The 14,873-nt window shown below is 41.6% G+C and overlaps 1 protein-coding gene across 11 annotated transcripts in view; it reads left to right on the top strand.

The window, feature by feature from the left end:
- sgip1a (SH3GL interacting endocytic adaptor 1a) overlaps positions 1-14,873 on the top strand; it is a 43,743-nt gene that overhangs the window by 4,999 nt on the left and 23,871 nt on the right. For 9 of the 11 annotated variants that reach the window (XM_055508380.1, XM_055508379.1, XM_029146574.3 and 6 more), the window contains exons 2-3: positions 527-669; positions 4,442-4,486. In XM_055508380.1, the coding sequence (XP_055364355.1) occupies positions 618-669; positions 4,442-4,486 (97 nt within the window). In that variant the 5' untranslated portion in view covers positions 527-617. Of the gene's footprint in view, positions 1-526; positions 670-3,574; positions 3,725-4,441; positions 4,487-14,873 lie in introns of those variants that run through there. The other 2 variants (XM_055508377.1, XM_055508378.1) reach the window with 2 other exon arrangements.

Raw genomic sequence — 14,873 nt, 5'->3', positions numbered from 1 at the left:
AGTACTGTAATTGATTTTGAAAGTTAGAGTTCTTTTGTGTTATGAAATTTATTGTTTTCTTAACACATCTTAATGCAAACTACAGAGGTGACAGACAAATCAAAGTACAGTTCAGTAAATCATTCTACAACAAACTAACATTTTAACACATCATCAGTTTTCATCTTCAGTGTGATGGAAAAAAAGGTTTTGTCTAATGTAACAATGTTTTTATACAGTAGATACAAAACGGATTTTATCCTGTATTTTCAAATCTGCAGTTCTGTGTCCTCATCATCCTTGTGTGTGTATGTGACTGTTTGCTGTACTGCAGTAAAGGACATGTTGACCTTCACAGCCCAACTGTTTTGGACTCTGTGCTGTGGCAAGTGTGTCACATTACATTCTGCACAGGTTGTGTGTTGTCATCTGCGTGCCTTTGCCTGTACACTAGCACTTGTTAATTTATGTATTAGTATGAGCATCAGCGTCCTCCGAACAGCTCAGAATCCTTCGTTACTATTCATCCTCATCTCTCTCTTTTCAGTGGCTTCTTTCTGATTTCCATTTATTCTTGCACACTGTCATCCCTCCTTCTGGATGTGGTGATAATAGCGGGTCCATGGAGAGCGCTGTAAATGGCTGAGGAGCTGTGTACTGGCTGGTTTCGCATCGTTGCGGGGACAGCAGGTAAAACCCTGTTATATGATGCTAACAGATTGTCAGTGTTATAACGAGGATAGCTGGCTTCTCTTTTCTTTGCATTTGTGACCTTCGAGAGGGTTTGTTGTATTCTTGATCTGTGGACGCAGCCATTCACCTTCACCTTTTGTTGACATTACTACAACTGTCCATTAGTGTCACGCACTTTGTGTTCACTGCATATTGTCTCATCTCTGGGATGCACTGGCACTTTAGGAAAAAGGGCAGACAGAAACAGTAGCAGAGGACGACCAGACAGAGAAAAGCTAATGGATTCTGAACCAGCCTGCTCACGCAGCTGATGTGCATCTAATCCTCTGACCTGTAGTGTAATATTATCATCTGGACTTTTACAGAGGTTACCTTATTGTTTTTATGCTGATACTGTGAAAAGTTAAGGTTAATTTTCAAGGACTGATGCAAAAAAGTTGCTTCCTTTTGGTTGAAATTTTCAACAAGATGTTGTTAATGATGTTCTAGTTTTTATTTTCAGGTTTTAGTGGAAGTATTGAAGTTTAGTTTAGAAACTTTTAAAACAAATTACTGAATGAAGCGGAAGTTTTTGACGTTTTGCTTACAGTTATAAATATACTATAATGTCAGGCTTAAAGTTTATATTTATGTTTGCTACATTCATTAAAGCCTAAATAAGAAATGTAAGATAAAGTCAGGACATCCTGTCGCTTTAAATAATGTCAGCTGGTTATTTACTTCAGTCATTCACCTCATCCTGTTCTTCCATAAAACATCACTTACTGTATTTATATCTTTTAGTCAAACAGTTACCAATGTTACAGCTTATTATTTGAAATAATAGACAAAAAAATCAGATTTTTGCAGACATGAGTTAGATTAAATTATACAAAATAAGCTGTTAAACATGCCATGCGTTTTTCTTGTTGTGGTGTGATTGCAGTGTGTGTTTGGTTGTTCGTTCTTCTTCATAGTAAAGAACATAAGTATGTGTCTTAATTCAGCTGCTCCTGTCGCTCCAAAACAGAGCTTATAGGGCATTAGGCTTTATTTAGCAAATCCCCCTCCCTTCCTCCTCCGTTACACTACATACCTCCACTAGCTGAAGTGGCAGCATTAGTCAGTGGCACAGTGACTACCTCTGTCTTCGTGGCCAGATTTAGTCATCACAGCCAGGAATATAGTACTGTGTGGGCAAATATCTGCAATATTTTCTATCCTCAGCACTGACATCTAGCATGATAGCGATTATCCAGCATGACTGTCAATAAACACTAGATGGCGCTGCAGGAGTAAATGCTTGTTTGCCAAGCAGCAAATGGAAGCATGCAGAAGCAATGTAAAAGAAAATGGAGAGGTAAAATGAAAGTGATGGAATAATAGATAGATAGTGAGAATGAAAGGCAAAAGAAAAGGAGAAATAAACTAACCCTTTTAAAAGGGACGTGGGAAAGAGATTTAGAGTGTGAACGAGCAACTAGAGTGAACAGGGTTAAGGATGGGGGCAGGGTTGGAGGGTGGGGCCCCTACCTTTTGGGAGCATCTGCTGGGTGTTACAACAGAGGAGCTGTGCATGAAAAGACAGAGGGATGAAAGGAGGGAGGAGGCGAGTGGCAGCATGAGCTATATAAAGGCCGCTTGCCAAAAATAACTGGATGACAACAAGAAAGGGAGAGAAACTGCCGAAGAGAAGGGAAGACATGATAAATGTGTGACAGAGCGAAGGAAAGGAGGGAGTCATCATATGGGCTTAGGCATGGCCTGGGGCTCACAGCTGGTTTTTGTTATGCATGTAAATGTGTAAAATATACACCTATTAATTCACACAAACAGATATATACGTATAGTCTGCTGAGTTTGTGAAACCCATGAACCAGCACATCTAATAACTGCTTCATTCTGTGTGTCAAACCTCTATTTAAACGGACCCACCCTGTGTTTGCCCATACTGTATGCATGCACAAACGTTGCCTCTGGGATTTTTGTTAAACATTAGGCAGGTAGTATTTACCTAAAGGAGAATGTTGCAATAACCCCATTTGAGTTTTGGACGATAAACCACCATGTGACACCCCCACTTAGAAACAGATTTCTGGCTATATTGGTAGATAGTATTTGTTTGCCCCGAGATCGTTATGAACGTCACAGGAGACTGTGTGTAAAAGGCCCCTAGGCTTCTGTCAGTGTGTGGGATTGACAACCTCTCCAGAGTTTGATTAACAACTAGTCTAATGCGTTTTTTTTATTTTATTCTCCTCCAAAGCTTTATTTATACCCTTTATACATTTTTCCAAGTGAGCATTTATGGTTATGGAACCAAGAGGTCCTTTTAAACAATACAGAATACTACAGCTATTACTGGACACCCCAAAAATAAAATAAAAGTACAGAAACAGCACAGACTGCTGGTTCATTCCCATGTTTGTGTTTTTCCGTACCACTTCAGTCTTTCATTTGTTGGTTTGCCTAATTGTCAGTCTTCTCTACTCTTAGCTTGGTTCCACATAAACAACCACCCCCTTCTCTCCCTCTTTCTCTCCACCCCCTCATAGAAAATTAATCAGCACTCACAAGCGCGAGCGCCCCCTCCCCTCCGGGGGCCGGTCTGTCATCGGCCCTTCTCGCTTGTTGGTTTCAGCTGTAGCGTGCGTTGCCGTGACGTCACGCATATCAATTCCGATCGCAGTCCAGTGGGAAAGCACAAAGGCGTTTAAAAAAAATAAATAAAAAGAAGATGGCAGAGTGAAACAGGCTGGCAGAGCAGAGAGAGGTGAAGGTAGGAAGGAGCAGGCAGAGGAGGAGAGAACGAGGGGGCAGAGTGAAAGCACACTCATATTCCAGGGAGGGCGGGACTCAGGCGAGCACACACAAGCTGCGGCCACAGGAATACTCACAAGGCCAATGGTTTTTGCAGTGGTGGGTGAATGTATTTTGTGAGTGTGTGAGTGTGTGTGTGTGTCTTCTCAGCACGGCTTGGTATTTGACACACACCTGCTGGTTATGTTCTCCGTGAGCCAACAATAGCTGTCATTCACCGCTGGGCATGCTCACCACGCTGCATTGACATAAGGTAGGCTTGACGGGGAGGGGTACCTGTGCTAGTATGCGTCCTGTGTTTACTCTGCTCTTGGCTTCTTCCGAGCCGGTATTTGGCTTGGTACATGTGTGCATATACAGTGAATGACCACAGTTATTTGTCAAGCGAGAGCGGAGCTACTAGCGTTGCATTCTCCTGGCCCACAGTGTCAGGAGATTCAAGCTGCATGCCATGTGACTCCGCAGAGGGCTGTAGGGATTGGCTGGGGTCATCTGTGACCTCAGCACAATGCCCACGCCCCTCCTCAACACTCCCACTCCTCTCCTCCACACACACCCTCCCTCTCCATGTCTCACATCCTCCCTTGCTTTCTCTACCCTGTCGCTGTTATTTATTTATTTTGCTCCACTCAGCTCCTCCCCACTTTCTGAGCATCCTCGGCTGAACGCGTAGGATAGAGCCGCAGCAGTAGCCGTAGCAGCATCCATGGCTTAAGCCCCAGCTCTGATCGGCAGCCAGCCCGGCCAGGATCCTACCCCTCCTCTCTTGCTCTCTGTCTCTCTCTACCTCTCCCTGTTGGGCTAGTTGACAGGCGACGTCTGCGGGTGTCGGTGGCTCACAGTTAGCCAGGGCGTTAGCCACGCACACACGGCTGCTCCGCTGTCCATCAGATCTGCTCTATCTCTCCGGTAACCAGGGGCTTCGTTTCCTGCCCTCCTCTCTTCACCACATCTCCTGCTTTCATTTCAGGCTCCTTGGAGATAGAGGAATGCAAATCTGCAACCATGATGGAAGGTAAGACATGAATCTACATTATTTTATTTTCTATCGCTGTGCTGTCCTATTTTCTGTGATTTAGGGTAATCCTCCTTTATGTCCTTGTCCTGCAGCATGTCATCCATGGCAGACGTGTATTTGAGAGGTTCACATGTCATATGCCGCTTTGCTATTTTCGCTATTTACACGTATTCAGTTGCTCTGCATTTTTCCTACAAATAAGATGCAAGTCACCAGACGGTCTATCTACAGACGTAGCCGGGTGAGGCTAATTGAACCGTGTATACCTTTGTGATATGTCTAAGTACCCCCCTAGCCCCCCTCTCTCCCTGCTTCCCACCGTAAAGGATTATTTGGATTTATTGTGCGGGAGGGCTTATGTGCCCAGCTGGCTCACTTGTATAAAATCTTTGTGTGATGTAGTCTCAAACACATTTATAGATTCACAAACGCATCGTATGATGTCTGTGCCATTTGAGCCTGTGTATCCATTCACTCTAATTCCACACTCACATGTGGATAACATGGTTGAACAGGGGGGTGCGTGTGTAGTCGCCACCCATGGTTGGACTGGACCATCACTGCTGACTTACATGTAGTGAGAAGAAAGATTTGCTGATCGTTTTAGATTCATGTCCCTTTAAGAAATGACATCATCAAGGGGAAGGCCAGAAAAGAGAGCTGAATCCCTACAGCTCTGCAGCTGGCATGCCAAGCCTCTATCCATCCGTTTAGTATCTCACAATCACCTTTTCCTTTACCTTTGATACTGTACAGGCCTCCCACACTATATTCAGCTGCTTATGATTGTGCAGGAGCAAACTAAACAGCTTGACTTTTTTAACAACCTTGAATTATGCAAGCTTTTGACTTGTCACAGCGTGTGTGTGTGTGTGTGTGTGTGTGTGTGTGTGTGTGTGTGTGTGTGTGTGTGTGTGTGTGTGTGTGTGTGTGTGTGTGTGTGTGTGTGTGTGTGTGTGTGTGTGTGTGTGTGTAAAAAAGCAAGACGATGTTGTTTATTCAAGCCTGCTTATTGCGGAGAATTTAATAAATGAAGCCAATGCTAGTGTGTCTACTGTGAAGAATCTTATTATCTGGTTGTCTGTTTATATTTGAGTGTGTTCGTCTCTGTCTTGTTTATCACTGTTTAGATGTTAGCAGTGTTTGTATGTATGTTTGTTTGTATGTACATTTCCTGCATTTCTGCATTTTCCTGCTGCTTTAACACCAGAAGTGGAGCTTGGTTTTGATTTGGAGCAACCGCTTCAAAGTAGTTTGCATTGTGATGATCTTTTCTTTGTTGTCACCCAAATCTAATTCATTATATGTTTTCTGATAGAATACTGGACCTAGTGTCTAGTAAAAATGAACAGTAGTATTGTTAATGAATGATTAATTTATAAAGGGAGCTTTTAGCTCATCATACTGAGCTACTGATGTTAGATGTTAAAGTGTCAAGATCAGTCTATTATTTGTTTGAAGCATCGTAAATACTCTCAGTTCATCTTAGTAGGTTATAATTAAAGATAAATACAGTACATGAGGCTTCACCCTTTGTTGATTAAGGGCATAGGACAATGCTGCTTTTATCTAATGTCAATGTTGCTTTAGGTCAAGCTGACTATGAGTATTGGATTTCTCAGGGTGACACAATAGCTGTTAGTTAATAATCAAACAGCTAAGTAGCTGATTTAGTTTTGGGGTTTAAATTAAGTGTCTTGAAGATGAGGCATTGCATTTGTTGATCAATATTTTTTTTAGGAAAACAAAGCACATACACAACTTTATTTACAGTGTTGAAACATATTATTGTAAATATTTATATATTATATTATTGTGTTTCCCTAAACAGTTGTCCATCTTAACAAAAGGTGAGCTGATCTGTCTCCCTACTTACAGTCGGTAGTGTGCTGTCATATCATTGACTGCACTTGATTCTACAAATTGTTAGGTAACAGTTACAAAGAAAAGCAAAACAGACAGTCTGCAAACAGCGTCCTCACCATTAGCATGGCTAGTGCAAGCTTAGCATGAACTGTGTGAGTGCAGGATTACAGTCAGGTGTTAAAATTGGAGGCTAATCCCTAGCGCTACTTTTTAAAGCACCAGCACGGTCGTCCTTTAGTAGAACACTGGGCAGAGTCATGTGCTGATGGCTTAATTTAGCTCAGAGAAACAAAGGTTTATCATCTTATTAAGGTTGTTGAAGCTTTTCATTGTGGCCCAAAACCTCCAAATGACGATTGTCCTGAATCACCCCTGTAATGTGGAGTAAAAACACTAATTCTTTTCTGGGTTCAATTAAGCTTTCTGCATCTGTGCTTGTGGTGCACATACAGTCTGCAGTGCTCAGTGGATGTCATTTTAGGTAGCTGATCTCTTTGTAGTCACAAGGGCTTGCTCTAGTGTGATGGTGTGTCACCAGTGATGACTCACAGTAACTGTGCTGGATAACATGGGGTTTGTGCTGTGATAACATTGGAGCTTGATGGTTGGAGCTGTAAGGAGGGTATTTAGATGTCATTCCATTTGGTGAGATTTCTGCATAACAGTAATGTGAATATTCTTGTTTTTCACAAGCTTAATCGAAAGCTAAAGCTTTTAGCGTTCCAGAATTTCCCTTAGTGTAGAATAATAAACACCAACATCTCTTTAGGCCAAATACCTTGAAATTTTCTCACACTCCCTAAAGCAATTTGGGCACTTCCTCTTGTTCCACCCTCTGACCAAAATGTAAACATTGTACGCAGACTATTTTATAATCTTATTTGTAGATAGCTAAATTTTGTGAGCATGTTTCCTTTTCGATTTTAATAACCTTCTGGCATTTCCTGTAGCCCTGCTATCCCGGTAGCATTGGTTAGCATTCCAGCTAAGTAAAGCTAAATGAATATGTTGTTGTTATCCATCCACACATATTGTGGGTATAGCTGCTGTATGATCAACACAGACGCTTGCAACCAGTAGCAGGACTTAAGACTTGTTCATTCTAGTCTTGTTAATCCTTCTTCCTAGCAGGAGGCAACAGTCACAGGGAGGCCCAGTACTTAGAGCTGGCTGAAACTTGGTTAAACCCTGATTGAAACACTACAGACCACAGGGCAGAGGAGACACTATGCCATATGGTGGGATAGGCTCTACATCAGTGCTTTAATGTCCTGTTTTTTGTAATCTGAATAAATTTGCTCCTGTTATTTTTATGTTATGAAGTTTTCACATTTATTACTGTAACTGAACCAACCCAAATACACTGATGTCTTAAAAAATAATATAGCCCATCAGTTAGAATAAGCTTAATGATACTAATCAATAATACTAATCATCTCCCCCAGTGTAGCTTCACATTCAATTCAACTTTAGCTCACTAAGACTCTGCCCCCATATGGTCTCCCAGGTAACAACCAAGAGGCTGAGAAATGTCTGTTTTGCGATGCTGAGACTCCAGGGTACGAATGTTCATTGGTTTTTGAGTAAATATGTAGATGGCCCGATAGGACGAAGACAGTGGTCTGTGTGGTACCAGGACTGTACTGTTGCTGTGGGAACCTTGCTAACAGTGCATGTTTGCACTTGAAGCCTTTTGTGCACTGCTACATTGCAGACCCAAATGAGTAATTCAATGTCTTGCCATTGGTCCAGACTCATAACTCATGTGGGCTGATGCATACAAAACAGATCTCCGTAGCCCAGGAAAGATTTTATGATGTATGAAAAAGGGCAGCATACGGTCTGTGGCCAGCAGAATGTAAAACTGCATCTCCCTGCATCTATCACGACTTACACGTTGGCTCTAGGGAACCTGCTGCATTAGAGCACAGTAGGAGTGTTCTGTTTGTGATTTAACAAAATATTATTAGAACATGGCGGTGTGATAATAATATTAACTGTCTGTTGACATGCTGACTCAAATCTGAAAAGCCTGCATTTGATTAATGTGCTTAGGTATTTTTCTCAAAGTGGGCAAAAATCTGTCTAAAGCCTGGATGTTTTTCAGCCGTGTCCTACAGTAATTGACTCGAGGCCCCACATGTTAATTGAAAATGTAACGTTCACAAAGCATGGGGACATGAGAGCTAAGGCTACTTGTGACGTGAGAAGCACATATTCTGGAGAAGGCAAAAACGTGAGTCACTGTTTTTTCCTAATAATAACATCAGAGTGAATGCTACAGTAGCGCAACATGTAGAAATGTGGACATATAAAACACACATCTTTTATAATCTGAGTTTGTTTGATTATGTGTCATTTTCACAAAGTGTGGCAGACACAGAGCAAAGCTCATTGTTGAATGTGTCATAGTAAAATGGGTCCATTGTGGCAGTGCTTGACAATAAGCTCGACAGAGACCCAAATGAACTTTCCCACAACAGAGACACGAAGGGACATAGGCTCAGGAGAGGAGGGGGCCACGGGAAAGTCAAAATGAATCGGCTTGTTTTTGTTCGCACTCTTCATTCATATTCACAACAGCACAGCATCTTTTGCTAAATCCATCTTGTTCTCTGTGCAGAAACATCCAATCACACACACGCAGGCAAGCTTATGTAATCATGCCCAAGATCCAGTGCCAGATAAACAGACATGTTTGTGTAATCCAGTGCTAGCTGGGGGGAGATGAGCTTCACACTGTAATCACACTGTTTCCTTGAATGACTTGTATTATACAGCTGGAAATATGTCTTGGTCAAAAAGGCCTTCAGATAAAAGACATTGTTCAAACTTTTTTATTTTGAATATCCTACTTGGACAGCGTAAAGCAGTTGCACTTTAAAAGCACTTCCTGTACTTTATCTGGTAATCCTCCTTGACCCAAGAATGTTTTCCTGCTGCTAAATGAATTTTCCATGCAGTATTAACATGTTTCTATTTCTTATATGGATTTGTTCAAATAGATCAAGTTCCACATACAATAAGCTAAAAGCGGTACAGACTACTGATTTCAGCAATTAGTCAAACTGTCAAAACAGTAGCTAATTTAATCAGTAATTCAGGTTTTATCCAAACTAGATCAAGAATAAGTGTTGCTGCTGCTGGTACACAATTTGTTAGGATCTCTTATGAGCCATAGACATAGTAAAAGATGTTCCAAGCCTCAGTGTGGCTTTCTGTGCTTAAGAAAGTAACATGTTGTGAGAGTGGGTCATGCACATGGGACAGCAAGTGCTGAGAAATGAAATTCATAAAGGAGGTTTTGTTGTCACCTAACCAGTTATCTGTCATCTTACCATTGTTGGATTCTAAAGAGCAGCTTCAGGTGTGTCCTCGTTTTTCTCAACGCTCCTCTGTGTTCACAAAGGGAAAAACAACTGAATCATTGATGGTAGTTTTTTAAAATATTCTCATATAGATCATTTGTGGAGTGTCTTTTTTTCTGCTCTGCTTGTTTTTGTGTTGTTGCAGAAAGAGTGAATAGACACTGTAGAAGGAAAGCCTTTAGGGAAGTTGGATTTATTTTGCTATATATTATTAATGCGTTCCTCTACATTATATATTCAGCTCCCAAGCTGACTGTTAGTGCTTGGCTCAATCGCCTCCGTCTCTGCTTAATTAATAAATCAACGTGAAATCTTTTTGCAGACAAACAGATTAAATCTGCCTGGTCTCGTTCTTTGTTGGATAGATAACCATCACGATCATTAGGTTACTAGTGATGCCCCCATTTTTAGAGCAACCACTTACCGTCTCCTTGCATCATCTACTTGAATTAGTAATTTTCTAACTTTCCCAAAATACCTTTCATCAAGCTCCAGGGAAACGGCATGACCTGCGTGGGGAAAGACTGTGAAAAGGAAATTAAATGACTACTGATGCCATGGTGAAATGAAAATTAAACTATCTGTGCAGTTAGTTTAAAAAATGTCAGTAAAGGACAGAATAGTCTATGAATTAATCAGTTTCATGTGTCTTCCATTTTAATGTACTTCCTTTCAGCTCTAGGTTTTTTTGGGAAGTGTGCCATTGTATTCATTCGACTATGTGTGAGAAATCCCCTCTGTGCAATGTAGCTGTGCATGTGTCTGGGCCAAGCTTTCTGTATTTCTACTGTATGGCTACAAGCCAGACCAGTGCAAACAGATGTCGGGTTCAATCAGCACAGGATGCACAAACTAAGTGACGCAGAGACACAGCTACAGGAAGAGATTAGCAGCGTTTAAATGGATCCTGGATGGGTTGAGAGATATAGTGATGAGGGAGGGATTGGAACATTGGGGGAAACTGAGGGACTGAGGATGTGACAAATGGGATTCATGAGAAATGGATAAACACTTGATGTGTGTTTAGGATGTGTGTTAAAGAGACGAGCACAGTGTGTGTTTTAAGTATCTTTCTAGCAGAGTGTCACATGTTTTCAGGCTTGTTCTGTTTGTTTTATGTGATTATGAACCTGAGGCTTTATGACTTTACTGTTTTGTACATTCAACTATAGGCCTGGTTGACATCCAAGCGTTAAAGCCTTCAGGGTAGCAGCTTTATTCATTTTTTGCATAGGAGTATTTAATACTGCCTGGCATCAAGATGTGACCGGTAAAACATGAACAAGTTGGCAAAAGTGACTCCCAAGAAATATAAGTGGTCTGGACTTTTTCCAAATGCCATGACTCAACATTCAGATAACCTCACCTGGAGTCCTGATGCCATCGCTTTAAAAATATGTACATGTGGGAGGAAATCTTTAAAGGTTGCAGTGACTAATAAAGCTTGTAAAGGTTTTTTGTTCACAATGTGGTGTTATGGGTTGAATGGTTAGTAAATTGCATGAAGATCACTTGTAATAGTCATCATTCACTCGTGTTGATTGGAGTCATGTGTGACAATAGCTACTGTAGACATTCGCATTAACATGCCAACGAACACTGTCTTCAGCCATGTAAACTGTACAGATGTTGCCTACAGTACCGTAAGTGTCTGTGCAGTCACTTTAATCTTGCATCACGCTTTCGGAGGGCCACCCTAATTATCAGTGTTTTCTTCCGCTCATAACCGATTCAGTCTGCACGAATGAATGTGCCCCTGAAGGTAATCATGTTTGCTTATGTGCGATCATAAATGATGATGAAGAGTTGGGCCTTCTGCATGTCGGTGTCCCAGCAGCTATCAGATGGATGACTCATAGCGACTAGGATTTCATTAGTAGACATCAGACCCTCCACAGAATAGAGGAGCCATTGATTTTCACCGTATCAGCAGGGAGGGAGACAGACTGTGAGAGAATGGGCTGGAAGGGAGACATGGGAGTTAAAGCTGCAGAGGGAACTGCAACTGAGAGGGAAATGCACATCAGTGAAACTAAAGCACACAGCACAAAGCACCTGCCGTGTGATGTCCCACTGTAAGACACTGCTGAGGTGTAGTAATAGGTGCAGCATAGCATGTGTCTATAATGAAAAATGGCCACAAAGGATTTTTAATATTCTTTGTCCGTGAGTCACTTTTACACCAATATTATTCTGCGGTTTTAGGATTCAGGAGGATGGAGATGAGGGCTCGATTTCTGCTTTGTTATTCATACTGTACTATACTGAGATGTGATGAACAGCTTTACAGTTTGTGGTAGAGCTGGGTGTTTTCACACATCTTACAGTAAGTGTTCCTCCAAATTCACACCCCACTCATTCCAGGAACCTGTGGTGATTTCATTAATTTGTGTTTCTCGATGATCTTTCAGGTCCTCTTATAAAAGGAAATGGGTTGCCTGATTTCTATTTTGGGGTTACTTGTTTCATTCTGTCTGTCTGTCTGTCTTTGCTGATACTAGGCATGATTCTGAATAGTAGGAGTCCAGTCTTTACGGGCTCAGTATTTTTTTGAATTCACTCCAGGTTCAACAAGCTGAACTGTCATCAGTAACATGGCTCACACATCCTCTCTGATGCCACCGAACTGCGACAGTCGCTCTGAGTCCTGTTGGAAACAGAGGGGGGTCATGTAGTGCACCAGCTCTCAGACATGTGATGCATTACCGTCACCTGAATTTGCAGAGACCACATGCTGTTTTTATCTGACTGATGGCATCTGTAAAGGACTGACCCACTGATAAACAAAAAGATAGAGGCACCACAATGATATCTACAGTAAGAGCTGCTAAGGTTGTGTTAGGTTCATATGGGGAAGTGTCTTTGTGCAAGCAATGGGCTAGGCGCCCCAGAAGAACAGAGCGCTGTTTGTCTAAATTAAAAGGGAGATTAGTGGAAAAGGAAGTTACTCCCCCGGCTTGACCACAGTGTTAACTACTACTGTATCTGCAGTGCAGAAATAGGAACGCCTTCCTGTCTTATTTCTTATGAAACAAGATTGGGCTGTCTAACCTTTAAACAACAGTAGATATCAGTTGGAGGTTCATTTGCATTACATAGAAATAAAACATGTTGCTCTGATAAAACACACTGCAGATTTAGTAGTGCTTGGGAACTGAAACTATTTTGCCCCATCTATTCACGTGAGACATGAATATGTATAAGTGAATTAGTCTTTAGTTGTTTAATCTACAATAGTTTCTCCTGTAAATATCTTCTGTGAGGACTCACTAATGTTTCTCATTTGCCCCTAAGCACTAACACAACTTATAGTTGCTTTGACTACTGTAACTTTGCTTCCACACTAAAATCTTCATCATGTAAACAGCCATAATATATCACAAACAGAGTGTTTTGTACTCTTTATTCTTTATTCACAGTTTGTCGTAGAAGAAGCTGAGCTCAGAGCTCAGGCATGTGACTGTTTACATAGTGCAAGCGTGTATGGATGGGCCTGTGTGTATATATGCGGTTATTTGTGAGATGATGCATGCAAGTGTGCAAGAACTGCAGTTTGATGTTGGGCCATGCTGTCCTCCATTTTGTGTGACTTTAGTGGAGCAGGATTCTCCTTTAATGGCCCGATTTTGTTCTCTTAGAAGTACCAGTGTGTTACATAACGTCACCAGGAACTTTTTTATTTTATTTATTTATTGCCGCTGCCTCTGCACAGCTTACATGTGTGTGCACTGTGTTAGCAAGACATACTGTTGAACACAAACAAATAAGTAAATCCTCTCCATCACTATGTAAAGTACTGGTCTGAATGTGTACTTTTAGTTATATAAGCGCTCCCATGACACCCGGATGCTGGGCATTGGAGTGACACTGGAATTGCTGGTTTGTTCCCTCAAAGTGCTTCCAGAACTTGTGGTCTATCTTGGTTTTACCACATCCGCTTTCTTTCTGCCTCCCCTCCCCTTCCTCTTATAGCACTCTCCCTTTCAGACTCCTTCTAGAGATAAACACATCACCATTGTGTTATGTCAGTACAGTAGATCTTAGTTTGAGTACTGTGATTATGAGAAGACGCCGTCAAGGAGTTTGTAATAGGCTCTGTCTTAATGCACCATAGATTGTCAAGACATTCCTTTGTGAACCAAACCCTGACCAAACCTGTAATCTGGATGTGAAAATGGGAGGTTGGAATCAGCGATCAGGCCTCAACCAGGATGAACTGGGATTAGATGGTTGGAAGGCAATCACACACATGTAATCCACAGGAATCTGGGCCAGGTTTTAGCAACATACTTCAATGAGTGCAATAAATATTTATGTAAAACCTGCCTGGTGACACTGCCCATACTGGAAACCCCTCCCTCTTTCTGTCCTCAATTTGCATTTTATATATTTTTTTACAAACAGTAATTTCCTTTTGTCGCCTGGGGCCAGTCTGCATCTGGGCTACTGATACTCATCAATGTTTTGCCAGTCCTGTAGATGACGCCACACGCAGCCATGTGCGGAACCCTGCTTACTGCTAATGTTGAAACTTGTCATCCTGGGCAGATCCATAGTGTCACCTACTGTTTGCATCTGGGTGTCTTTTCCTCGTCTTGTCATTTTATCTTATCATACAGTATGTGCAGACAGGACGCACCATGCAGTTGAAAAAAGGAAAACTGTGTGTACTTGTTTGATTCATTGGCAGCATGGATGGAGTTTATGGTGTTCATAAATAAGGAGTTGATCCCCCACATTATCATTCAGTGCCCTGTCCCACTTTACGAGAGTTTATCTGTGATGACAGCCATTTACCTGATTGTTTATATGATGCATGGCTGAGAGTGGAAAGGTTTGGCATTGAGATGGAAACCCATGCAGTATGTTGGGAAGATAAATTGGGCCAAAGCCAGATAAAATATCTACACGCACGGCCACGCTGCAGTTTTATGGAGCATTGATATAAAGCTTTGCTGGGGATCATAAAAGAAAGGTTGACTGGGTGTTAGTGAGAGTGCTAGGATAACACCCAGTGCTTGATTTTATTATCTCGAGCCTCGCCACAGTCTCTATTTTACAGTAAGCAAAGAATTTGTAAGGAGACTGGTTCCTCAACTCTGTTTAATGGACGTAATAGAGCTCTTGTAGAGGCGATGGGTAGTGAGTCT

This window comes from Betta splendens, chromosome 4 (genome assembly GCF_900634795.4).
Source record: "Betta splendens chromosome 4, fBetSpl5.4, whole genome shotgun sequence".
NCBI lineage: Eukaryota > Metazoa > Chordata > Actinopteri > Anabantiformes > Osphronemidae > Betta > Betta splendens.
This window is presented reverse-complemented; position numbering and strand designations above follow the sequence as displayed.